Raw genomic sequence first — 23,379 nt, 5'->3', positions numbered from 1 at the left:
GTCTCAAGTCGTTTTAAACTTGACTTTAACTGTTTGCTAACTGTATTCCCTTTGTCTACTAAAAAAAATAAATCCTGAAGGTATTGAACAAAAATACCCCTAGTCTATTATGGGAGTAGAGAAATACTTGCCTCATGATGGTACAAGGAGTCTACCTAATGCAGTAAAAAAATAGGAGCAGTGTTAGGATCTGCAGCTGGTTTCATATTTTTAAAGCCCTAATACTTACCTGTACCTTGTACCTTCCATTATAAAAACTTTTGAGTGTTGTGACTGCTCCATTCCTTTCTAAATATTTATTCAGCAGTGCCATATACACTGAATCAGATGGGTATGTCCACAGCATATGTGAAGATAATTTGATGTTGATTCCACCTGCAAAACCGTGGCCTGATTTCAAAGCAAGTTTTACTATTCTCAGAAAAAGGCATGTGGGATAGTTGGTTGGATTAACTTTGTAAGTATGATTGTAGTTAACTGCTGGAAGGGGTCAGTCAGAAAAGTGAAATGGAATTAGGGAATCCTTTATTGTCAGAAATGAAGTACAGGAATAGTCTTCCCTGTGCTGACAAAGGAAATTAATTTTAAAGCTCTGTTTTGTGTTGATGAGACTAAAATTACATTTTTATGGGGGGAGAAGGGGGTGTAAAAATAACTTATTTTAAAATTGTTTCAATAGATCTTCAATTATGTGGTTTGCTTGGAAAGGTGACAAGTTGGAGTGTTTCTGCTGTGATGAATTCACCTGCATGTGGTATTCTTGGCATAAATGTTTTTAAAATGTGTTTAATTTCTCTGTTGTGTTATTTAGGACTAAATTAAGCTTTTAAAGAAAGCACATTCTAGAGATGGATGGATTAGTCAATAGTTGAGTGAACTGACAATAAAAATGTGTTCCTTGGTCAGGACTGGAAAATGAAATGGCTTTGCAGTCAGTAGTATTGACCAACCCTTATTTTAATCTAGGGAGGTATACCATCCATTTCCCAGGGATCTTCCTGATAGCCTAATACACTTGGAATGGCTAAGGAACTGAGGGATAGAAAGTTAAAACAGGAGTTATTTTAAAATTGCCCTCAAAAACTAAAATTATGTGTTAATCATTTTATTAAGATTATGAACTTTCCTAGACACTACGTGAAGCATGCTTTTGCACACAGAAGTGCTGATTTCAGAAGTAATGATTTACCTTTGGGAGAGGCACCTCAGAACAGTCCTGCCTGCCTCTGCTGTAATACTGTTTGTTGCTCTTGTAAGACATAAATGCAATCTAAAATACACCCTGAGAGAACATCTCAGTGAAATTTTAGCCCTGGACAGGAAAACTAAAGATGATTCTCAGCAACAAAAAAGATAAAAATTCCAATTTTGATGGTTAGTATCTCCATTAACGTTCAAGATTTACCAACTCTAAAGTACTTTATATTTTGCAAGTGGTTTCCAAACACTCACCTACAGCTATTTACTTAAAGACTTCTGTTAAGAGGGTGAAAGGAATGTATTGGGAATGTCTCTGTATGGAAGCTAACAAGCTTTTTAATGGAAAAGATTCTAACTTTTCCCTATTGTTTGACTCTTAAGCAGTAATATTTAAATTTATGAAGGAAGGAATAATCTAAATATATTGCTCATAATTACATCAGCACATTATAAAGCTGTAACCTGATTTCATATTTGGCTAATGATGTCATGATTTTAAATAAACCCCAAATATTCTGTAATTATCTTTCTAAAGTTGGTTTTAAACCATGCAAATCAGCTATCAGCCTTATTTACATTTTATTAATTTTCTGCGTTGGCAGTACCTGGTTTTGCATTATTTTCCAAAACAGATGGTGTCCTCAGCATGCTTTTCTTTTAAAAGTGCATCAAAACATAGTTATACAGAAACAGAAATTGATTTCAAAATCTTAGTAAGAGCTCATTCAGGTACCTCACACTGTATTTCAGAGGGATTCTGATCTGGTTATAAATCCTAAAAACATCTGAATCCCCCTCTAGTCATAGGACAGACCTCCATAATTAAAAGATATAGCAGAACAACCCACAAGAGAGACAACCCCCAACAACCCAGTAATCAGACTGTGAACAAAAATGCTTCCATTCAACTCTCAGCCCCTCTGGACAATTCCAATTAGGTGTGATGTGTGGAAGATGACAGCAAAACATTTTAGATCTCTCAGACCTGAGAAATACCTTCCTTAAATCTTGCTTTTTCAACAGACCCTTGCCTGGAATGATAGTTTCATACATGACCCATCTAATCAAAATCACCCACTGACAGTATGATGTTTGCCTTCCTCCCAGCTGTATCACAGCTGTTCAGCATGACATCCCTCCCTCCCTTCCTCCCTCCCTCTGTTTCACCTTTCAGGCTGCTTCCTCCCAGACCACTGCAGTAGCCCTCAGGTATGTTTCAATCAAGCTGTGCAGCCCAACAGACCAGAGCTGGGAGGCACTGCAGTGACTCTGCGTGGGGCAGGACACAAAGAATTCATCAGACCTCATGCCAGCTGCAATGGGGACTGTCTGTCTAACCTCCTGCACTCTCTTTATTCCAGCCTCCTTGTTTTTGTTCGCTGTAAAAATAGTTAAACCTAACTTTCAGCTTTACTTTTAGAAATACCATGTGGAGCAGGTTGTCAAAAGTCAGTGCTTAAAAGATGTAATGTACCTAAGGGTATTTCTAAAGTAACTTCTGTGCCACAGTGTCTGCTGTTATCTTTTTCTGCAGCAATCACACCACAGGAGCTGGACTCATGAGACAAACTATCTGGTTATAATCAGATCGATGAGTTCAGCAGTATACCGTTATCTTTTCCTGCTTGTCCCTGAGAACAACAAAATAGCATGTCTTGCATCTTCACATGCTCTATTTGCTTGAACAGTTAATTTCTCATATACTTGCACTATATGTGACATGCCCTATGTTTTGGAACTGGCTTATTGTATATTCTGCTAGCATCACAAGAATGCAACAAAATGGAATATACTGTTTTGTACTCCAGTATATAGTGGCTGGTCCTGATGGGGCTACTAAATATGTGGGTGCCTTGAGAGGCACAGGTGAGCAGTCTACATTTCTGTGTGATGTGGATGTCTTAAAACTCTCCTTGCGAACAGATGAGCTCTGTTAAACAAATACACATCAGCACAAAGTCTTTTGATAGGAAAAGATCAAGTTCTTGTTCTGTTGTGCCTAAACCACGTGTATGAACTCATCCACTGAAGCCAGTGGAGGCTATGATGTGGTTGAAGCTGTACATTTGCATGGATGTTTACTGTACTGGGGCTAACCAAAATTTAATGAACAGAATGTCTGAAATGGCTGGCTCCTGGAAAACTTGGTCCAAAATTACACAGTGTGTTTGCCTGTCGTGGCAGGCACACCATCAGCAGCAGCGCAGTGAATCATCCAGAGGACAACACAGAGACAGCTGCAGGTACCTGGGAGTATTGCACCCTTGTTTTACATGCATACGATAAAGGTGACAATATTTTCTTGTTTGTAGGAGACTTCCATTTGTTTCCATGCTGCCAAAAAGCATCAGGGAACTGCTCAAACCTAGGACACACGGGGTTAGTCATTCAGAAATCTGTGAGGGGGTCTCAGCAAAGCAACTAGTCTGCTAAGTAAGAGGATATTCCAGGCTGAAGTGAAAAGGGAACATGGCAATGACATAACTTAGTTTACACAGAAGGAGAGGAACAGGACCTGGAAGACTGTGACATCTGACTGCAGAATGCTAACCATTATAATTAAAAGGGTTTGCAAATGTTTCTCTTCCCCCTGCTAAATCCCCTTACAGTCTGGTCCTTTCCTTCACATTTGTTGCTGCCATTTCCAGCAGCTGCATGGCTGGCTTGCAAGCTTTATTCATTTCCACTGTACTGGAAGCTATTTAGGATACACCCTACCGTCACCCTGGAGGCCTGTGTGAGGGGTTGTTCCTTCCTCTTTGCAGTATCCTCCAAACCCATATGCTCACCACTTGCTGTCCCTTTCCACCCTGTCTCTTTGGCATGGAAGCTTTTCTGATGCAGTGCTGTGGGTGGAGGGTAAGGGTCTGTCATGAGGACGGTGTCCCACACAGAACAGTCAGTGGGCAATACAAATACCCTCCACTGCTAACATCATTTGAGCAGGCATGGAGTGCCTAGGACAGAGTCAGTGACACTGGTATTCTTTGCTTCTTCCCACTCCCATTAACCATTTTGATACACTTTCACCTGAACATAGGTAGCTAGAAAGAACTGCAAAGAAATGGGTTAAAACTTAAAGAGGGGAAGTTTAGATTGGATATAAGGAGGAAATTCTTTCCTGTTAGGGTGGTGAGGCACAGGAATGGGTTGCCCAGGGAGGTTGTGAATGCTCCATCCCTGGCAGTGTTCAAGGGCAGGTTGGACGTAGCCTTGGGTGAGATGGTTTAGTGCGAGGTGTCCCTGCCCATGGCAGGGGGGTTGGAACTTGATGATCTTAAGGTCCTTTCCAACCCTAACTATTCTATGATTCCATGATTCTATGAAAATACTTACGCAGCTCGTAAAGTGCATTCAGAGCCCTTCTGCAGGTAAAAGGCAGAGAACAACTCTGCTTGCAGCAGAAGTGTATGAGAAAGGAGGAAAGTATTTGTGCAAACACCTTTCATATAATAAGCCCAGAGAATGTAACTGGAAGAAAAAAAGACAACAGGAAGGATCTGGATCACCTGAAAGAAGAGATTAATCACTTTGTTAGAAGAGAATTAGAGAGAAGAGGGAGCTGGCATCAGAAAAAGGTTGTAGGAAGAAAGAAGAACACCTGAGAATGTAAATTCAGATGTTCTCACCTGAGGTGTGAGAGGGGCACCAGCTATATGCCAGAGAATGAGATGTGGACCACAACAGAATTTACTCAAACCAAAAAGGAACACAAATGTCATCAGAGGTTGTGAGATATTTCACTTTGATCCTGTTTTGCATACCCAAAGATAAATGTGCAGGTTCTTGCAGGGTATTTTTTGATTACCACTGATTCTTATTCAGCTCTCAGCAGTAAGCAGTGAGTCTGAGCAATCAAACTGACTACAAAATCCATAAATCTCTATGTAATCTCAGAATAACTGCTGCAAAGGGGTTATGGCTGGAGTCAGTGAGTAACTGCATGCAGGAATCTATTTATTCATACTGTAAATTTGCCTTTTAAGCAGTACTTGGTATATTTGTAAGTCTTTGGTCTTCATCTGCTTTCCTTTACCCTCACATCAAGCAAGTTTCTGTATTATTAACATATATAAATAGATCCTTTTTTATTACCACCCTTCTGCCAAAACACAGTGGTGGAGAACATGCCTGAGATACAAAGAGATGCTTCTAGACAGCCTAGGCCTTACCTAAAACTTTGAAGATGTTTGTATAGGTTCAGCAGTCTGGTGAGCTGAACTTCAAGCTTTGCCACTGCCTAAAATACCCCTTCCTCTGTTTACATCGTCTTTTGATTGTGTTCTCCTGCCATTTAACTTGTGCCAGCACTTAGCGCCCATTGGACCTCTCCAAGAGTCTATTCAACTCAACTGGTGGAAAAACAACGCAACTGTACAGTTTTTTCTTATTAAACGATCTAATAAGCTACCACCACATGGTAGATAGGAGCAGAGGTAAGGAGGAGATGTTAAAGGTAGGGGAGAGGGTAGCAAGCAAGATTTTCCTCTTTTCATGGCAAGGAATTACAAGACTGGCTGATTTGCACATGGTCTAACAGATCTTTCTTGGGGCAAAATATCCATCAGTCACAGTTATTAACACACTGATTAAATTTACAGACTAAGGATCTAAACTGGAATATATACTAACTATACATATATATGGGCAGTACCTCCTGTAAGAGAAGTAAACTCATTGCTTGTGTAGTCCAGATACTTGTTGCTCTTGCATAAAGACAAAATATTAAATGACGTGAACAATAATTAGAAGCAAATAAAAAATGGGAGTCTCCCTAAAACTCTTCCCGTTAACATCAGCTGTTTTGCTTCCCAAGGATTTGCAGAACTTTCCCTGCAAGCCTGCCCTCACTGTGAGCCAAGGTCAGAGAGCTGAGCCAAAGCAGAATTAAGATGCGAATCTTTGTTATCTGGAGCACTCTGTGGAACAAAATCATCATATCATTGGTGGTATCGGTGCTCTATGAATGGGAAAAGGGGAGAGAGTCTGGAGTTTACTATGCTGGGATTAATTTAAACTTCAGTAGTATTGAATATTCCAGTCTGCAGAGCAGCAGTGAAATGTAGTTCTTCTACTTTTTTCACTCTGTGCCGGTCTTCCGCATTCACTACTTATAGGACCACACACAGGATAAGACATTGTGAACCTAATTGCAATATGGATTGAATTCAGGGTGAAGTAAAGAATCCTGGATGGTGCAGTTGAGCAGGATTTCTCCAGTACAGTCTAACTACATGTTTTGCTTGAACATTTACAGTGCTATTAATCCTTATTGTTCATAAAGCTTTTATCCAATTTTTGAAGTTAGTGAGAATTTATGGCCCTTAGCATAATTCTAATATGCTAAAAAATAAAAAAGAAATCAAAGAGTTGACCATAAACAATGAAAATTGCATATAGGCTTGCAGTGGGAAGATGACAGACATGATTACAAGGACTTGGCTATCAGTTAATTTAGAAATCATCTGTTTGAGCTTATTTTTCCTGTGAGCTCATTTATCACTGAAATCGTTGCTAGGATGCTGTGCTTTGAAATTTGAAACTTGCTCTAGGAAAGAGCAATTGTGAAGTTTTTTAAACTAATTTTCTTCTTGGCAGCCTCTATATAGTGGAATTAACGATGCAAAATGGTTTTATTATATCAAGACCTGATCTGAAGAGCGCTTATATCTAGACTTAACTTTATTCACAGTTGCAGAATGATTCATGTTATATCTCTGAGTGAAGTTAAGCATGCGTAAAATGGATCTATTCAGCTGGCCTTAAATTCCTGCTAACAGTCTAATATTTTCTTCCTGGTCAGCTCCTGGCAGTTATCTGTCCAGGTCACTACTTAGGCCACGGAAATCATTCTTCAGTGCACTAGCTTTCACTACTGAACAGAGACTTGTGTAAAATGGAAGCTGTGTGAATGTGCGCCAGGTTGCTTAAAACCCCAGTGAGATGATGAATGGTGCACATTGCATGCTTGCATGGCATATTGTCTAAGCCCTTTCAAATCCTAGTCCCTGGCAATTTTTAGCAAGTCTTGTGATGTTTCTCTCACCTTGTCTGTCTGTCACCTGTGTCTTTAAACACTTACAGTCTACTCCAGATGATGCAGATGAAACTCAGATTGTTGCTGCAAGCACTAAAGATCACTCTTGACAGTCATGGCTGCTGTGCTTTGGCAGAAGTGATCCCCACAGGACCTTGCCTCATACAGAGCAGGAGAGCAGCTGGCTGCAGTGGGGAGCATCCAGGCAAGCAGTCCTGGGTGAGTGGGAGGAGCAGGGATAGGCAAGCCAGTACATAGCCCTTAATCCCTGGAGTGGGAGCAGCCACTGGAAGGAACAGACCTGGGAATCCCAAATAGGAAATCAATACTAAATTTGTATGTCACAAAGACACATTTGTAGCTCTCTGTTAAGAATTCTGAAATATGTACATGCACCTGCAAGTATAAATACCAACTGGATATTTCTGATCTTAGAGGTAATTGTCTTCTGCAGTTATCTGAATATTATGCACTGAAGCATCTTTCTTGTGAGCTTGGGACCCAGAAGGGCTGACTCTATCCACTTACATCCTTTTCCTGAGTAACTAATTTATTCCATGGGAAATTAGTCCTGATTTGCAATAGTCTTGGCTTAATTTCTGAAGTGTCAGGATGTGACCAGGTAAGTCAGTAGGCATGTAGGCCCAGAGATGTGGTGGAATCCTGATTCAAAAGATGTCAGGAATCACATTCATTGCACTCTAGCTGTGATTAAGAAAAGTATTTACAGCTTCAGAAATGTTTATTACATTCTATTGTCATGAAATAAACCGCAAAGCATAGGGAAAAAGCCAGCTCCTTGGAACATCTGGGGAAAACAGATGAACAGAAGGCTGATCTGCAGGAGTATACAGGAGGCAGGATGATCTGCCTGCCCTTTGCTGGTATCTCTTCATCTCTGTGCAGTATCAGTTTTGGTGCAGTAAATGAGTAAAACTTGTCCACTTGATCTGAGTACTTGGGGCCCTTGTGTGATTTTGGGGCTGCAGGAAGGATGAATTGACTCTGAGACAGTGGGGAAAGTGTGAGGATGAAGACCCCTCTTATGAGCTTGAAGGGGAAAAATAATGTTGGGCTGGAGGGAGAGCATGGTTATTTGCTGTGCTGAGGTAACTGGGGGAGCAGGGTGTGAGGACAGAGAGGGTTACTTTGTTCTAGTGTGAGACTCTTCAAGGGTGTATGATCTCCATATCATGAAGCAACCATTAATACAAATCTTTATAAACTGGATTCAATCAAGTCTTGTAGCAACAAAGCAGTAAAGCTAGCAATAAAGATCTGACTAAAATCCTCCCACTACGAATCTGCGAGAATTTGACAACCATGGAACTGCCACCCATACAGCTGGTGGTTGTGGGCCCAGAAATACGGCATGCCAAAAACCACAGGACAATATTTTCAAACAATAAAGACGCTCTGCTATGGTCCCTCCTCTGCTGATGGGGTTACTGTGGCTCTCCAACTGGATGTATTATCTTTGCAATCCTCCCTTGAACACACCAGCTCCCTGTGTACTCTCTCCACTGTATGCAGAGACCTACTCCAAAGCCAGCTGCAGGGAACCCATGGTTTCCTGATGTCCACTAGCCAGGTTTAATGGCTTGCCAGAGGCTTTGCAGCACAGGCTGGCTGGAGCAGGGCCTGAGGATGTTGGTGTGATGGCAAGGAAAGAGCATGAGCAACATGTCTTCGGGAAACAGAGATGGGAGCTTCTTTGTGGATGGCAAGCATCTATCACAGGAGGGTGCAGGCAAGTGTTGTGCTCTTTTCTTGCTCAGGATAACCAGGGAGTCTCATTTAGACAACAGCAGCCCTAGACAGAAAACTAAAATGCAGTGCATGAGACAGCTGAGGTTCTGTGCAAGGTGTTGGATCAATTCTGTGGCATTTTTCTGTATGTGTACAAATTAATGGGTTTAGATGGGGGAAAAAAACCCCAAAGGATCTGAATGCTGAATAAACACGAACACTTCAAACAAATCTATAATTTTCATTCCTGTATATATGCCTCTAACTTGCTAATGCTGCTGCTGCTGCTGTCAAATTGTGTAAATTGCCTCAAAGTTATCATAACAACGCTCATTTCTTTCATATAAGGCAATGTAAGAAGGACTCTTTCTTTGCAAAAATAACTAAGGATGGAGGATAAAATAGACAACTTGTATACAGATATTTCTGGCTAAGGAACTGGATTATATGAGAAACTTTGGTCTATGAAGATAACAGAGTTTGTCAACTGTTCCCATCCATCTCGTCCCTGTCCTGTGTCAGCAGGGGGAAGTAGTAACTAAGACCTTCTGTGGCTTAGATACTAAGTGCGTACACTGGAGTATTTTTGTCTGCCCTCCTTTCTTTCCCTCTTTGACATCAGTAAGAAGTTTTATTTATGCACTGCTACAAGCTATTACATCTACTGTGGAAAATTACTGACAACTGCTTTGTTAGTGACGCTTATGTCCAATTAAATCTGCTTCCTTTTACAACATTTCTGATCATCCGGATGACAATATTGCAGGTGCTGCTCAGATTTCTGCTGGCTGCAGCCAGAAAATTAATATTGTTTTAATTAGAATGATTGCTGTAACAGCAGATTTCTAAAAATTGCAGTGATGGTGTCTTGGAGGCATGCGGTGTGAGCAAGGACACCTCTTGTTCCCCATCCAGATCCCAGGCTGTGTCTCCAAACCCCGTGCCTGCTTGGAGCAGAGCTAGTTTAGCCCCACCCTCTGAGCAGTCCAGCCTTTATTTATATGAAATCTGTGGTCCAACTGGCTTCAGATGGCGTGTGTATGTGCGTGTGCCTGCCTTCTGAGTGTGCGAGACGAGCTGGGATCATGAGCCAGGGTTGTTCCAAGTGGTTTTAATCAGCAGCCCATTAGAGGAGAACGGAAAAGTTCCAACAGGATAAGAACCGAGTAAGTAAACGTAACTTTGAACTTGCAATCTGGACAGAATAAATGCAAACAAAAATCTTCATAGTCTGTCAGTTTTCAGATAAATGATCACTTTTAGAGAGAAAGCGGTGCATGCTGACAGGAAGGAGGCAATTTAAAAGGACTGGAATGAAGGAAACCGTAAAAACAAAGTGGGAATTGAGAATGCAAGAGAGAAAAAAACCAGCAAACGATTGTTCACAAAGTTGGTACACTCTCATACTCTTTTCAGCTGTGGACAGGATGTGTTTAGCTTTAACCTCTTGCTTTCTTGGATGCTATCGTGTGGCTGCGTAGTTCCTCCTGCAATGTGGGTGAAGATTCCTGCTCCTCACCTGTCTGCCAGCAGGTCTGTTCTCCTGACAGCGCGGTGTGGAAGAGCTGGCTGTGGCTCCTTGCAGAGCACCCCATGGCACGCTGCTGTTCGCTGCTGCTGACTTCTTGTTTTTTCACAGATTGCTCCCGTACCCCCATGGGACAGAATTTCCTGAGTCTCTTCTCCTCTGGAACCTGTAACTTCTTGCCAGGCACCACGAAAGCGCTCAGCAGCAGAAATGAACAGGACTCTTGCTAGGTTTGGGTAAACTCTGCCTTTGACAAGTCACAGCTACTTGGACTGCATCTGCAATGTGGCAAAGGGTGAAGTGAGGACAGTGAAGAGGCCATGGTTTGTGGGCAAGTCCCCAGGTGCCGCAGGCTTTGTCGCCCTCGTCCCTTCCTTCTGGCCTTAGTGGTGGCCATCTGTCTGTTCTGCCAGACCCTGTCTCCTCTCATGACCAGCAGCATCCTTTCAACAGTTGTTAATGGGATTGCACCCAACAAACTGACCAAATCACAGCGGGGAAGATACAAGGAGGTCTCCCCAAGGAACATTTACTGCTTCCTCCCTAGCAGTAACTCACAGACAGTGAAAAAGGTAAGTCAGCTGGAGCATAGTGCTGAGCAATAATTAGCAAAGCGATGGATAGCGAGTCTGGCAGGATCATCTGAGTCCATCATCTAAAATTAGCCTAAGCTTGGAAGTCTGAGATCTGTATACAAACAAATGGGTGATATAATGACAGCAGCATATGTACAAGCACATCGCTATTACCAGCTCCTCGGTGTGGTGTTATTAACACAGGAATCTTGAAATCTTCTACTGAAACATGGCATTGCTTTGTGACTCTAGGGGGATTGCAGTTTGCTGCACGGACCGTATTTTATTTTGGCTTTAGGTATTGGTTCAGAGGCTTTAAAGTGCAAGGCACATAAATCAGGAGCCAGTGGGGTTTCATGAGAGTGACTGGGGCTGGTAGTTAGCACCAGGACTGCAGCTGCCCTGTGTTAAAGTTATCTCCTGGTCTGTTTTGAACTTTCCTGGGATTCTGCAGAGAAGCTGCACTTGAGAAGTAGAAAAAACACTTTTCACATTTTCAAATCTCACTATTTACTTTGGAATCTTTGTCCCACAAATTTAACTTCGTCCTTAGGTTACCTGACCTCATGTTTATTTTATACAGGGTTCCTAGAATGGGTGTTAAAAGCCAACAAATGCAGACACTGTTATTTTAGTTGGAAAATGTGGTTTGTTAAATGGTCCAGACTGAGGTAGTTATTTTTACTCTGGAATCTGTGATCAGCACTAGCACAAATGTTTCAGGTTTTCTTCAATCCTGTAAGGAGCTGCTAATAGTGCAGCAGATAGCACACTGTGAAATTATCATTATACTGTCATTTTATATACAACTGTATGAGGACTGTAAACATTAATCTGATAACTTCACAGGTTATGGACAGCATCCACACAAAGCAGTTAAAATTTAAAAATATATTAGAAGACTGCTTCTTTGATAAGGCAGGGTTCACAGTCTGGAAAGTCAGTAATATTGATTTTAGGAGACCGGTTGTAAAGTGCATCTTCTGCAAAGTCAAAAAGAGATATGTGAAATAACTATGGCATGAACTTTTTAACCTTAAATTTAAAAAATTTGATTATTTTTTCTAGCAAAGGTCAGAGAGATTTATCTTAGAGTTGCAGAAATCTACTCAATGCTGCATTTGTCATAATTTTACTTTTTAATGACCTTTTAGTGCACTAGGTACCAAGATTTGGATTTGTTCAACAATGTGACATGAAGAATTTCAATATAAAGGGCAGTAAGCACAGCTGACAGATGCAGGTCCTATTGTGTTACAGCTTTTGACACATAGAGCACATTTCTTTTTACTTGTTGCTATTGTAACAGCAAAGAACATTTCACATCTTTCCTTGGGCTACCTAAAGACTGTAAGAACTGGTGAAATAATAGCAAGTGTGCTGTTTGGCTGAAAGTATTTGTAATTTCTTCCTTCCCACTTTTCATGAGAAAAAATATGGATTAACATAGAACTTGGCATGCTGTCTGTTTGAAATGAGAAGGAAACTCCTGTTTTTACAACATGCAGTACTCTCTGCCCTCCAGCATACATGGTTGGATGTGACTATCACACGCACATGCTGAACCTATAGTACAGATGTCAATGCACATGTTAACCCTTTATAGGTACATTTTCCAGGGCTGTGCTGCTCTAACACATTCTTCTTCAAGTTCTGAAGACCACCCATAGCTGGCTCCTTGTTTGTCTTGAAAGTTTCCCCTAGAGCATGATGTACAAAATGTCTTGCACATGTTGGGACGTTCCTCTAAGTTTCCAGAGGATACTCTGCTGGTTGTGTGGGCTGAACAGTAGTCTCAGGGGACAGAAAAGACAAGTATCGCCAACAATCCCCACTACTTTGCTTTGAAAGTGTGCTCTTGAGCTGTGTGTTTTAGTCCACTGCTCATTCAAATAGCCGAACTGTTGTTACCTTGCTTGACTGTATTGGGTACCCGATAACATCTAAGACAGATGTCATGGTTGAAACTTTACACCGTTTTATTTTACTGCCATGTGCCCAGCCACAGTAGCTAGTTTGGAAAACCAGTTTTCATTAAAGCTCTGGTTTAAATCTTTGTGTATGAACCTGGAAAAATACTTTTAAATATGGTCCAAATTATTCACATTTTAAATAACTACTTGTTCTGTAAATAGACCAGCAAGCAAATTTGTTTTAACAAAAAAATCTATTGTGCAGTTAAACAGTGACTTAAAGCAAGCACTGCAGTGGGTCTTCTGAAATCAAAGTTCATGAATACATTTTAAGGAAAAGAAGACCCTGCTGGAGATAATATTCTTTAGATAACCCTCGGCGTTTCTGGGTTCTGAGCCACAGCATCTGTCACACTACAGAATCTCTTCTGACTGGGTAGGGGCAGGTTTAATTCTTACTTCCTTCAGAGAAACAATCAGTATTGTGTTGAGCATGCTGCGAGACTTTGGTTATGATTGTTATTGCATGAGCAAAATCCCCTTCCAAAGTCTGATATTTTCTCTATAGCAGCTTTTATGAGCCATTGGGGAAGCAGAGGGAGAGATCTGAGGAAAAGTACAGCTCTGCCATTGCATCTCTGATCTCAAAATTCGTCTCATTTCAGTAAGGAAAGTTCCAGACAAATGTGGAAAAAGTATGGGGCTGGAAATTACCAATTTGGTCTGTGTGTCTTTAACTACATCCAAGATGCCCTGGGATGGAGCCATTGCAAACTGTCTTTTTTAAATTGCAAAAATTGCAGATTTCATTCATAGCCTGGAAAACCTGACAGCTCATAGTACTTCTCTCAGGTACCACACATTACAGGAGTTTTAAAAGGTACTGGAAAGCCAGTCCTGTAGACTTGTTTTCATGTCAACAGAGGTCAACATTTTCTAATATAAAATGAAATAATAACACCTGTAGCATGAAAAATAGAAGGCTTATTTTTGAATCTCTGACATTAAAGGCATTAAAAGGTGATATCTCATCCAGCAGCAGGCTGCCTTCAGGTTCAGCCAGGCACACTCACCTCCTGTATGATGAAATATTTGCAAACACATATAGTGAGCAGAAAAGCTGGTGCATCAAATTGAAATAGGTGAAATAGGTGTCAACAAAAAAAGCTCCTTGAAAGCCTTGTGTGTAGGTTTGCCTAGCAGGGTATTGTGCCAAAAATACTTTTGGTACCAGCCAGATGTAAAAACATTCCATTCAAGTAATCTAGCTCTGCTTCTCAGCCAGCTCTGAGGAGTAAATTAGCTGGTTACACTGTGTTTCCACTCTCTGAATTAATTCAGCCAGAGCCAGCTTAGATGTCTCTGCCCAGCAGTGCATTTTGCCCAGGTAGACGTAGGACTCTGCTATGGGGAGGAAGAAATAAGACAGTATTGCTCATATGGTAGGCACTGTTTCAGCATACTAGCTTTCTAACCATAGGCAACGTATAAAAAAAAATCAGACTTTTAAATTTTAAGGTGGGTCCTAAGAAAGATTATACCATGGATACTCAAAAGGGCCTTGCTTCACATCCCCTGACTAAGGCCACTGAGAAAAGGAAAATAAACAGGACATGCAGATGATTATACAAGAATTTAATTGGTAGGTGAGGCTGGCATCTTCATACATAAAATGTCACAGGTATGGTGAAAGAAAGCAATCTTCACTTTCAAGACCCTCAACATGCCACTTATGTTTGGTATAAAAGATACATCTCAAGAGGAGCTATAATGAGGTGAGCACACAGGAAAAATGTGAAAAGGTTTTTTATGGCTTCCTTCTGAACAAATAGGATAGGATACCATTTACTGGGAGCGGACAGTATGGAAGATGGAAGATAATGACAGCTTGATGTGGCCGTTATCTCAGATATGCTATGTAGAAAAAGGAAAAGAAGAAAAAGAGAGGGAGAAACATCATGCTTTAGTCCTAAACAAGATGTGGAGGAAAATGCAGCTAAACATCATGCACAGGTTACAGGCCCAGGTACCTATATTTTGTAAACTGGGAGGGAAGTTACTAAAAAGATGAGAAATTGTTACTAGGCCATTAGACCGCTGACCATCCAGAGTGGAATTATCCTCTCTTTACTAGAGTGCTCCACTGTATCTTGTCAGACCCAGAAAGCTGGACTTCATAGTCAGTAGAAATAACCGCCTCTAATGCTAAATTCATCATGACTTGTATGCAGACATTTAAACAAAATCTGATTAACTTCACCCTCTAAACATATATGTCTGGAGTTTTTTTCTTTGATTTTTTTTTGGGGGGGATGAAATATACCTGCTTCAGTCAGTAGAAGCAGGGAATGAAGGGGGCAGGAGAGGGCTGTCATGGAAGAAGGCATGGGGAAAGGAGGTGGTGTGGGAGGCAGAGTAGGGAGCTATGACTGCAAGTAATAGTATCCTCAGAAGGCACAGAAGAGATTGTGCACAGAGGGGGATGGACTTGTGCAGGGGAAGCGAAAGGGAGATGGGAATGGAAATGGAAAGAAAAGAAGACAAAGCTAATGGGAACTTTTGAAATGTAAATATGTGAAAAAGGAGAAATGAAGCTGGATGATAGAATGACAAAGGGTGATTTTTGCTATTATGCAGAAATGCAGTGTGGTGAGAGCTCTGAATAGAAAAGAGTACTTCATGCATAATAAAGTCTGGTACATTTTTAAAGTAAATTAAATCTTTAAAGATTATTTATTTTATAGAATACAGTAGGGGAATGAGAACTCTTTTCTTACAAGACAAAGAACTTTGATAGTATGAATCCTTTGCTAATGGAAAGCAATTGTCAGATGGTATGGTATCAGCAACTAGTTTCCTTGGAATGAAACCCTACAAAAGCAAGACATTTTTTTCCTTACTTTTCAATGTAAAATGCAAAAGGCTCTAAGGAAACAGCTATTTTTATGAAGCAGATAGCTAAAGATGTTTTGGTGATAAGGGCAAGGTTATTGTGGTAGCAGTCAGGAAAGAGGGACAGGGTGGAGACTTTTTGCAGGAAGGGAACTTTGAGAAGGATGCATTGGCAGCAAATGGGAAATGAAGGCAGAATCTCACTCATGCACTTCATTGGAGCCCTTTCCTCAGAAGTGTCTGTTTTGATAAGATGGTAGGATTGGCTCATTGTCTGTTCTCAAGACAAGGCAGTTGGTACCATGAACTGCATGCAATCATAAAGCAAAGGCATTTTGATAAAATAGCTCTGTACTTCCAGCTCAGACTGCTGGTGATGTCTATGCAAATAACTCTAGTTTTGCTCTTGGATTTATGAAGACATCAGAAACCAGCCATCAGAGTAGTGCCAATAATCTAGTTGCTTGCTCTGTATTATTCAGCAAACAGTTGGAAGCAGAATTACATTCCAACCATTTAATTCTACAACCCAGTTCTTTATGATTAGGAAATCTAACAGAACATAAAGCCAACACATTTAAATATCCTCCTGAAAGTGAAACAGGAAATAAACTTCTCTGTTGCTTCTTGATACATGAGCTATGTGCACTTCAAATATAACGGTAGTATGAACAACTTACTATTTCTATGAACTTTTATGCAAACATGAAAAAGAACTTAAAAGTCACATTTGGAATTAATGAAGGCCTGCTCAGTCCTGCAGATGAATGACTTCAGGCATTAGAACCACATGCTAAGTTTTTATTTTTTATTTTATTAATGCTGTTTAATATCAGTGCAGTAGTTTCTAGGAGTCCCACTCGCGGATTTTCTGTAATGTTGTTATGCTAGGTGGTATTTGGCAGTGAAGGTAGGTCCATGCTTCCTCTGCTGGCTAAATGGGAATTAGACAGTTTGCTGCCTGTGAACATTGCTGGTAGTGCCAAAGTTGTTTATATAAGGCTGGTTCTCTTTCAGGGAATTGCTATTTCACTCCCATTTCATGCAAAGGCCTTTTGGTTTGCACAGTGTCTCCTCTCTCTGTTTTGCAGCAGCCCAGTACCTGCAGAAACCAGTGGGCTTAAAATAAACTGCAGTCTTTTGAAGCAGTTGGACAAGACTCTGACAGTCTTGGATAGCTTGGAGTAAAAGAGTGGCTGCCTGTAATCAGCACAGGGACTAATGCCACCAGAACTGGGTGGCTGAAAAGATGATTCATAGTTTTGTAGTTCTTTCCTGAGAGAAGCTTAGGCAGACAGGAGTTGGGCCATTATGTTAGGAACAAGAATTTTGTTTCTGCAGTTGAAGTGATGGTCAATGAAATTCTATGGCAACAGTTCAAACTGTATATTTGTTTCCTTGCCAGGCAGAGACAATGCATCAATATTTATGGAATTATGCAGTCTTCTTGGAATCTGAAAAAAAAAAAAAAAAAAGCCAAGGAACTGTTTTTCTCTCCTCAACTCGAAATATCTTTGCTATTTTCTTCTTGGCCAAACCAGCAACAGTAATAATATAAGATTCGGTTACTGACAACATTTTGGACTTTTAACAACCCAGAAATTCTGTACAATAGAGGAAAGCTTCAGAGACTAAACCAATCAATTAGAACTTTATATATTCATGACTTCAGTAAAATAAAATGGAGTTTCAAGGAAAATGTCAAAACATTTTCTCTTTAGCAGAGAACTTTGCAGCTATGTGGAACTTGCAGGCAGACAGAACTAAGAATTTCAACTTAGATAACAGAAGTCTATTTTCAGTCAGACAAGGATGGTTACGTAATTCTTGAGCATTCATATTATGTAAACCCAACTGTTTATCTCATTTGTTAAGATCTCAGAGGAACAGAAGTTTGATTTGATACATATTTTAATTCATAAAAAATTTTATGGAGCTAAATTTGTTCTCTTTTGTGTTTTTCATGTTCTTTCATAAACTGAAAACAAAATAATAGAATTCATTTTTATGCATTTTTATCACTCTTCTGCCCATTGTGGTTTGTTTAGACCAGTTGTTAAGCTGTGGGTCATCTGTGTAACAGCCTGTTGCACTAAAATGAGGTCAGTGACTCAGCAACCTCAGCTAAGTGCAGTGGTTTTCAAGCTGTAAAAGCAGGTATGTCATGTCAAAACTGACATAGGCCTCATCCTAAATCATATGGGAAATCTCAGCTTTGCTGTAAAGCCTCATTAATGTTTGTGGAGACAGCCATACTATTCTCTAGGTAAGACATGGGCCACAGATGTTCTTTACTGATCCCTTTCGCATAAGGTGTATTGAATCTGTAATAAACTGACCTGCTAACAAATAGCCTGGGAAAACTGGGGAAGAGCTAAAAAATTATTGGGATATGAAAACATTTGACCATTCAACAATTATTCTCTAATATTCAAAATTTTAAGGAGTCAGTTTTTTGGTTTAAGCCTGCTGCCCATTAAAGTTGCAGGAATGCCATATAAGTCAGAACCATAAAACATGGAAATATGTGACCAGCTTATTTTCATCTACTGCACTCTGCTTCTTTTATACCAGCTCTCTGCCCAGACTGCACTTTTATGATTGAGAAACATTTTATAAAAACCAGAAGACTCTTTAAGCGTATAAACATGACTGCCATTGCTATAACACTGGAAATTCTGAAAAACATCCAGTAGTAACTAGATCAGCATGGCCAGTGATGTAAGGCATTTTATAGAGAGCTTTGGAAAAATATATGGAATCACTTGCTATAAGCATGCAGTTGGGCAGAATTATTTTAACTTCTATGTAGCTAATGGGTAGTTTAGAAGAAAATGTAAGGTATTACAGTGCATTCGCTTGGCAAGAAAACAGGACACGTTGCATCTTGTAACCTGGGCTGCAAATAGCTCTGAAAGGGCAGAGGAAATAAATTTGGCAATACTATGCATGGATCTCAAACAAGCACCGTAAAAGGTGTTGAGCTACTTCATATTATTTAAGAGTACCAGATTAGACATCAGGTCAAGCTGTTAAATTTAGGACCCTGAGTTGTCCCAGTGTCCTAGAGATCCCTTCGGGGCTTTTGGGGAAGCTGTGGATAAAAGCACCTCGGGGCCAGCGCCTGGGTGGTGGGAGGGGAGGCTGGGGATGGAGGCCAGCATGTCCCCAGCCGGGCCTGCCCAGTTCCTCCCAGCCTTGAATCAGGATGCTTTGAGCACTGGCAGCCTGGGGGATTTTATGTGTTTCTGGACTGTGTGTTCTTAAGCAGCCAGTGTGTGCTCCGCCTGCAAGGGTCATTGCAATCACTCATGAAAGGTGCCCTGGGGGAGCCGGCTGCTGTGTGGGCCACATGGAGCCGCCCGGGGCCTTTTGCGTTTTGTGGAAGTGACACGGGTTACTGCTACTGCTTGAACTGCTGTGTTTTTTATGCTGCTATCAATGTTCTCTTGAATATTTGCTATGACCAAACTTGAGTGTTGTAAACATCTCTGCTGGTCCCCGGGGAGCTGGGGGAAATGCATCAGTGCTCATGGAAGCGGAAGGGAGCACTCTGTTCCATGGCAGATCCTGCTGCAGACAGGCTGACCCCAGGGCTCCTTGGAATGCCCCAAGGACGCGAGGCTCCTGTCCCCTGTGCCTCAGCAGCCAGGCAGAAGCGACAGGGGTGCTGCTCAGCGCCAAGCCTGGCCAGCACTCTGGGTCTTGGTGGCCAGGCTGGGGTGAGCCCTGCAAGAGCCGTCTTTGGAGTATTGCCCACACTGGAAAATAATCATTCCTAGGTGCTTGAGACAGAAGCTCTTAACGTGGGTTGAAGCAAAGTACTTAAGGTGTAACACTGCAGGAGGCTTTGCTTTCACAAAGCAAGCTGTATTTTGGTAGCATGATACAACTGTGGTATCTGTTAGTGAGGAGGGACAGAGGCAAAGCATCACCAAGTCGAAGGCTGGAGCCTCACCGCAGGCAGCAAAGCATCCCCAGCCACACCAGGAGGGACGGGAGCGGGGTGAGTCACAGTCGCAGGTTAAAACCAAACAGCGATGTGTCCTGGGCTGCAGCCCCTCTGTGCTCCTCACATGTCCTCAGTTCACCCCTCAAAGCTGGCCCTTGCAGCATGTGGGATGCAAAACTGGATATGCATGCAAAATAAAGTGAGAGGCTTCCCGATTCTCTGAGCCTTTTCCGCAATGCAAGTGAAATGGGAAGTGGGAAGTGGTTGCCCGGACCGCCTGGAGGAGGAGCAAGAGGGAGCACAGGAGCGGGGCTGGGGCAAGGGCTGGATTTGGGAACAGGGACGGAGGACAGGAAAGAGGGAGGAAAGGCTGCCAGGGGCTGCTGGCAGTGCAGGAGAGCAGGAAAGAGAGAAGGTGAGAGGAGAAGAGGGAGGTGCAAAGGCAGAAGTGGAAAGAATGGCAGGTGCTGTGGTTGAGAAGGGTGATCTGAGACTCTTGCTGCCCAATTAATGTGTTTTAAAAACGCTGCTATGCCAGTGGGGACATCTGACAGAGTAACTAATGCCGTTCCTGTGACCTCACCCTGTGCTATTTGTGCTGCTTCCGGCCAGCATGTGATCAGCCTTGAATATCCCAGTGTCTAAAGTAGCTTGGGTTGCACATTTAGCAAATACTCATGGAAGGCTCTGACAGTGTCATACTGAGATATTTTTCAGGGTCCTCTCAATGATGCTGACCCTTTCCACAGGGCATATCAGCTCTGGAGCAACAGCAAATGTGGCGTCAGAGGCTCAGGGCTCTGAAATACTTCGCTGCCACAGATGAGCTCACACATCAGCCAAACGTAACTTAAAACTGCATCTTGTACTTGGGGAACAGGCTGCTGAGAGGAGTGAACTTATCACCTGATAAAATGTATTTATTTTACAGGCCTGGTCCTATAAACAACTGGACACATATATTTATATCAAAACATCTGTCTCGTCAGTGTGGTCTACTGGGCACAAACTGGTGGTGCGTTGTTTGTGTAGCACTTCATATGTCCAGTGATAAGCTTACTAAAATTAGAAGTTATGGAGTATCATAGTTTTTAAAGGACATAGTGCTAACTACTGGTAGGTTGAAATTCATGAACTTGCCAAGAGCTAATTTCATGTCCTGAAGTTAATCCCTTAAATGCTACTATGTTTCAATGTTAAATAAATAAAAAAAAATTCACCAAAGGAAAATCTTGTCTGTTAATGGTGGTTTTATTGCAAAATAACAACTAGACTATTCCAGATATTAGTAACCTGTTTCCACATGGCACATCCTATTTTTACGCCTTATTTTGCTGGGTTTGCAAGGTTTTGATAGCAGGGAGGGGCTACAGGGGTGGCTTCTGCAAGAAGCTGCTAGAGGCTTCCCCTGTGTCCAACAGAGCCAATGCTAGCTGGCTTCAGGATGGACCTGCTGGGCCAAGGCTGAGCCCATCAGTGATGGTGGTAGCACCTCTGGGATGACATAGATAAGAAGGGGGGAAAAATCTCGTGCAACTTCAACTGGAGAGAGGAGTGAGAATATGTGAGGGAAACATCAGAAAATTTAGGAGGAAAGTTGAACCTGAGAAGAAGGGAGGGGTTAGGGGGAAAGTGTTTTAAGATTTGAAGATTTTTTCTTGTTACCCTACTCTGACTTGTAATAAACTGATCTCCTGAAGTTGAGTCTGTGTTGCCCATGACACTAACTGATGAGTGATCTCCCTGTCCTTATTTTGACCCAAGAGCCTTTTGTTGTATTTTCTCTCCCCTGTCCACCTGAGGAGGAGAGTGATAGCACAGTTTTGGTGGGCATCTGGTGTCCAGCCAGGGTCAACCTACCACATTTATGTAAGACGTAAGTTATTCCCCTTTCCTAGGGACCTGATGACAGCGGCCCACTAATTTGCTCTTTTCAGAACTTAATATCAAGCTCACACTATCTCTTTGTGTTTGGGGTGGCTCTTTTCCACTTTTTCTTGCAAGGAGATCATATTCCAGGCTATTATACAGAGTAAGGGTTTCCTTTAGATGCCATTGTTCTTAGGCACTATGTGGAAAGACAGTGAATGTGAGACAACCCAAGAGTTATTTGGGATTCATGTGAGACCTCTCTACTTGCTCCTATATACCAGTCTCTCTGCCAGTCCTCCTGGAGGATGTATTGTTTCGGACTAATAAGGCAATAAGGTACTGACAAGGTTACTTTTATTTTTCCATAGGCACAGCAATCTACAGTACTGTTTAGGATTATCCTCTGCATGCTTTGACCTCAGTACTCAATCATGCTGCACAGCAGAACTCAGAACCATGCATTTAGCATCTGCATAGGACTCATGTTCCTTGGAACACTTTACATGGGACCCACCAAGTCTTCTTTGCTAGGTGACCCACAGATCAGCCTGAGGCCACAAAGTTGGCTGGCAAGTACTGTTGCTATCTTACCAGAGCCGCCCAGATTTCAGCCAAAGATTTTTCCATGAAGGGAAGATTAGGGTTTGAAGATTTTCTGTTGTTACCCTGAGCTTTCAAACCCTTGAAATACTGGTCCAAAATAAGGTATTAAAAAACAGAGAGACATACAAAATGGAATTTGTGGTCATAAGTCTCTGATATAAAGAGAATTCTTTATTACACTAGAAATAGTTCCTGGATTGTCACAGTAAATTACTAGTTTCTTTTTGTGAAAAGTATAACAACTATGTATTATACTGCTGAGGACTGTCCTGCCTTACAGCCACTGTCTTTGCATTGTATTTGCTGTAGATCGACACTGCCATTCTCCAGTACTTTGGAACCCACAGGAGAAGAGCGGTTCTATATGCACCTCCTGCCCACCGTGAAACCGACCGTCAGCTCTGTCAGCGCATCCTGGCAAAACATGGATACACAGTCACAGTCCTTGAAAACAGGAGGCTGTTGACAGAACCCAGGCATGAGGGCCCTTATCACAGTAAGAATAATTTGACTTAGTTAATTTGTTAGTTACTAAATGCTGGCTATTGATCCAGCATTCTTCCATATAAACTCTCCATGTGAGTAAACACAGAAGCCAAATTCCAGCCCTTCTCAGTTGTGCAGCTAATTTTCCACAATTAGATGGTTCTTCCATTAGATACATCCTTCTAAAAAAAAAAAAAAGAAACAAATGCAGCAGAGTGATTCATCATAGTCTTGACAAACAGATCGGATCCGTTTGGTTCCTGGTGACTTCTCACACCAACTTCATCAATGTAACAGAGATTTTCAATAGAGAATTTAATAACAAAACAAATACCTGCTACATTTGGTTCCTTCTCATTTTCTCTCTTAAAGAAAAGCTGTATGCATGAAAGTATGCTTTTTCCATTGGTGTTGTTTTGATTGTTCTGTAACCTTGTTAAAGAGCATGATATAGAAGAACATTTTGCACTTGCTGCAGAAGCTGGGTTAAATTACAGTTGGTTCTTTGTTCCTTTTAAAATCTGAACCACAGTTAAAGCAGGCTACTGAAGAAGCTTGATCTCTTGCGCAGG

At 41.5% G+C, this 23,379-nt stretch overlaps 1 protein-coding gene across 4 annotated transcripts in view; it reads left to right on the top strand.

Annotated features, from left to right (window-relative positions):
- Window positions 1-9,838: 9,838 nt before the first annotated feature.
- Window positions 9,839-23,379, top strand: part of CPED1 (cadherin like and PC-esterase domain containing 1) — a 154,519-nt gene continuing 140,978 nt past the window's right edge. Inside the window, exons 1-3 of one of the 4 annotated variants that reach the window (XR_009728396.1) lie at window positions 9,839-10,152; window positions 10,626-11,086; window positions 22,631-22,817. Coding sequence is in view for 3 of the 4 variants with exons in the window: in XM_061373017.1 (XP_061229001.1) it covers window positions 10,835-11,086; window positions 22,631-22,817 (439 nt within the window). In the remaining variant the exon portion in view is untranslated. The other 3 variants (XM_061373017.1, XM_061373014.1, XM_061373016.1) reach the window with 3 other exon arrangements.

The sequence above is a fragment of the Neopsephotus bourkii genome, unplaced genomic scaffold, assembly GCF_033783945.1.
Source record: "Neopsephotus bourkii isolate Nb327-2 ecotype Australia unplaced genomic scaffold, CSIRO-AGI_Nbou_v1 NB_1624, whole genome shotgun sequence".
NCBI lineage: Eukaryota > Metazoa > Chordata > Aves > Psittaciformes > Psittacidae > Neopsephotus > Neopsephotus bourkii.
This window is presented reverse-complemented; position numbering and strand designations above follow the sequence as displayed.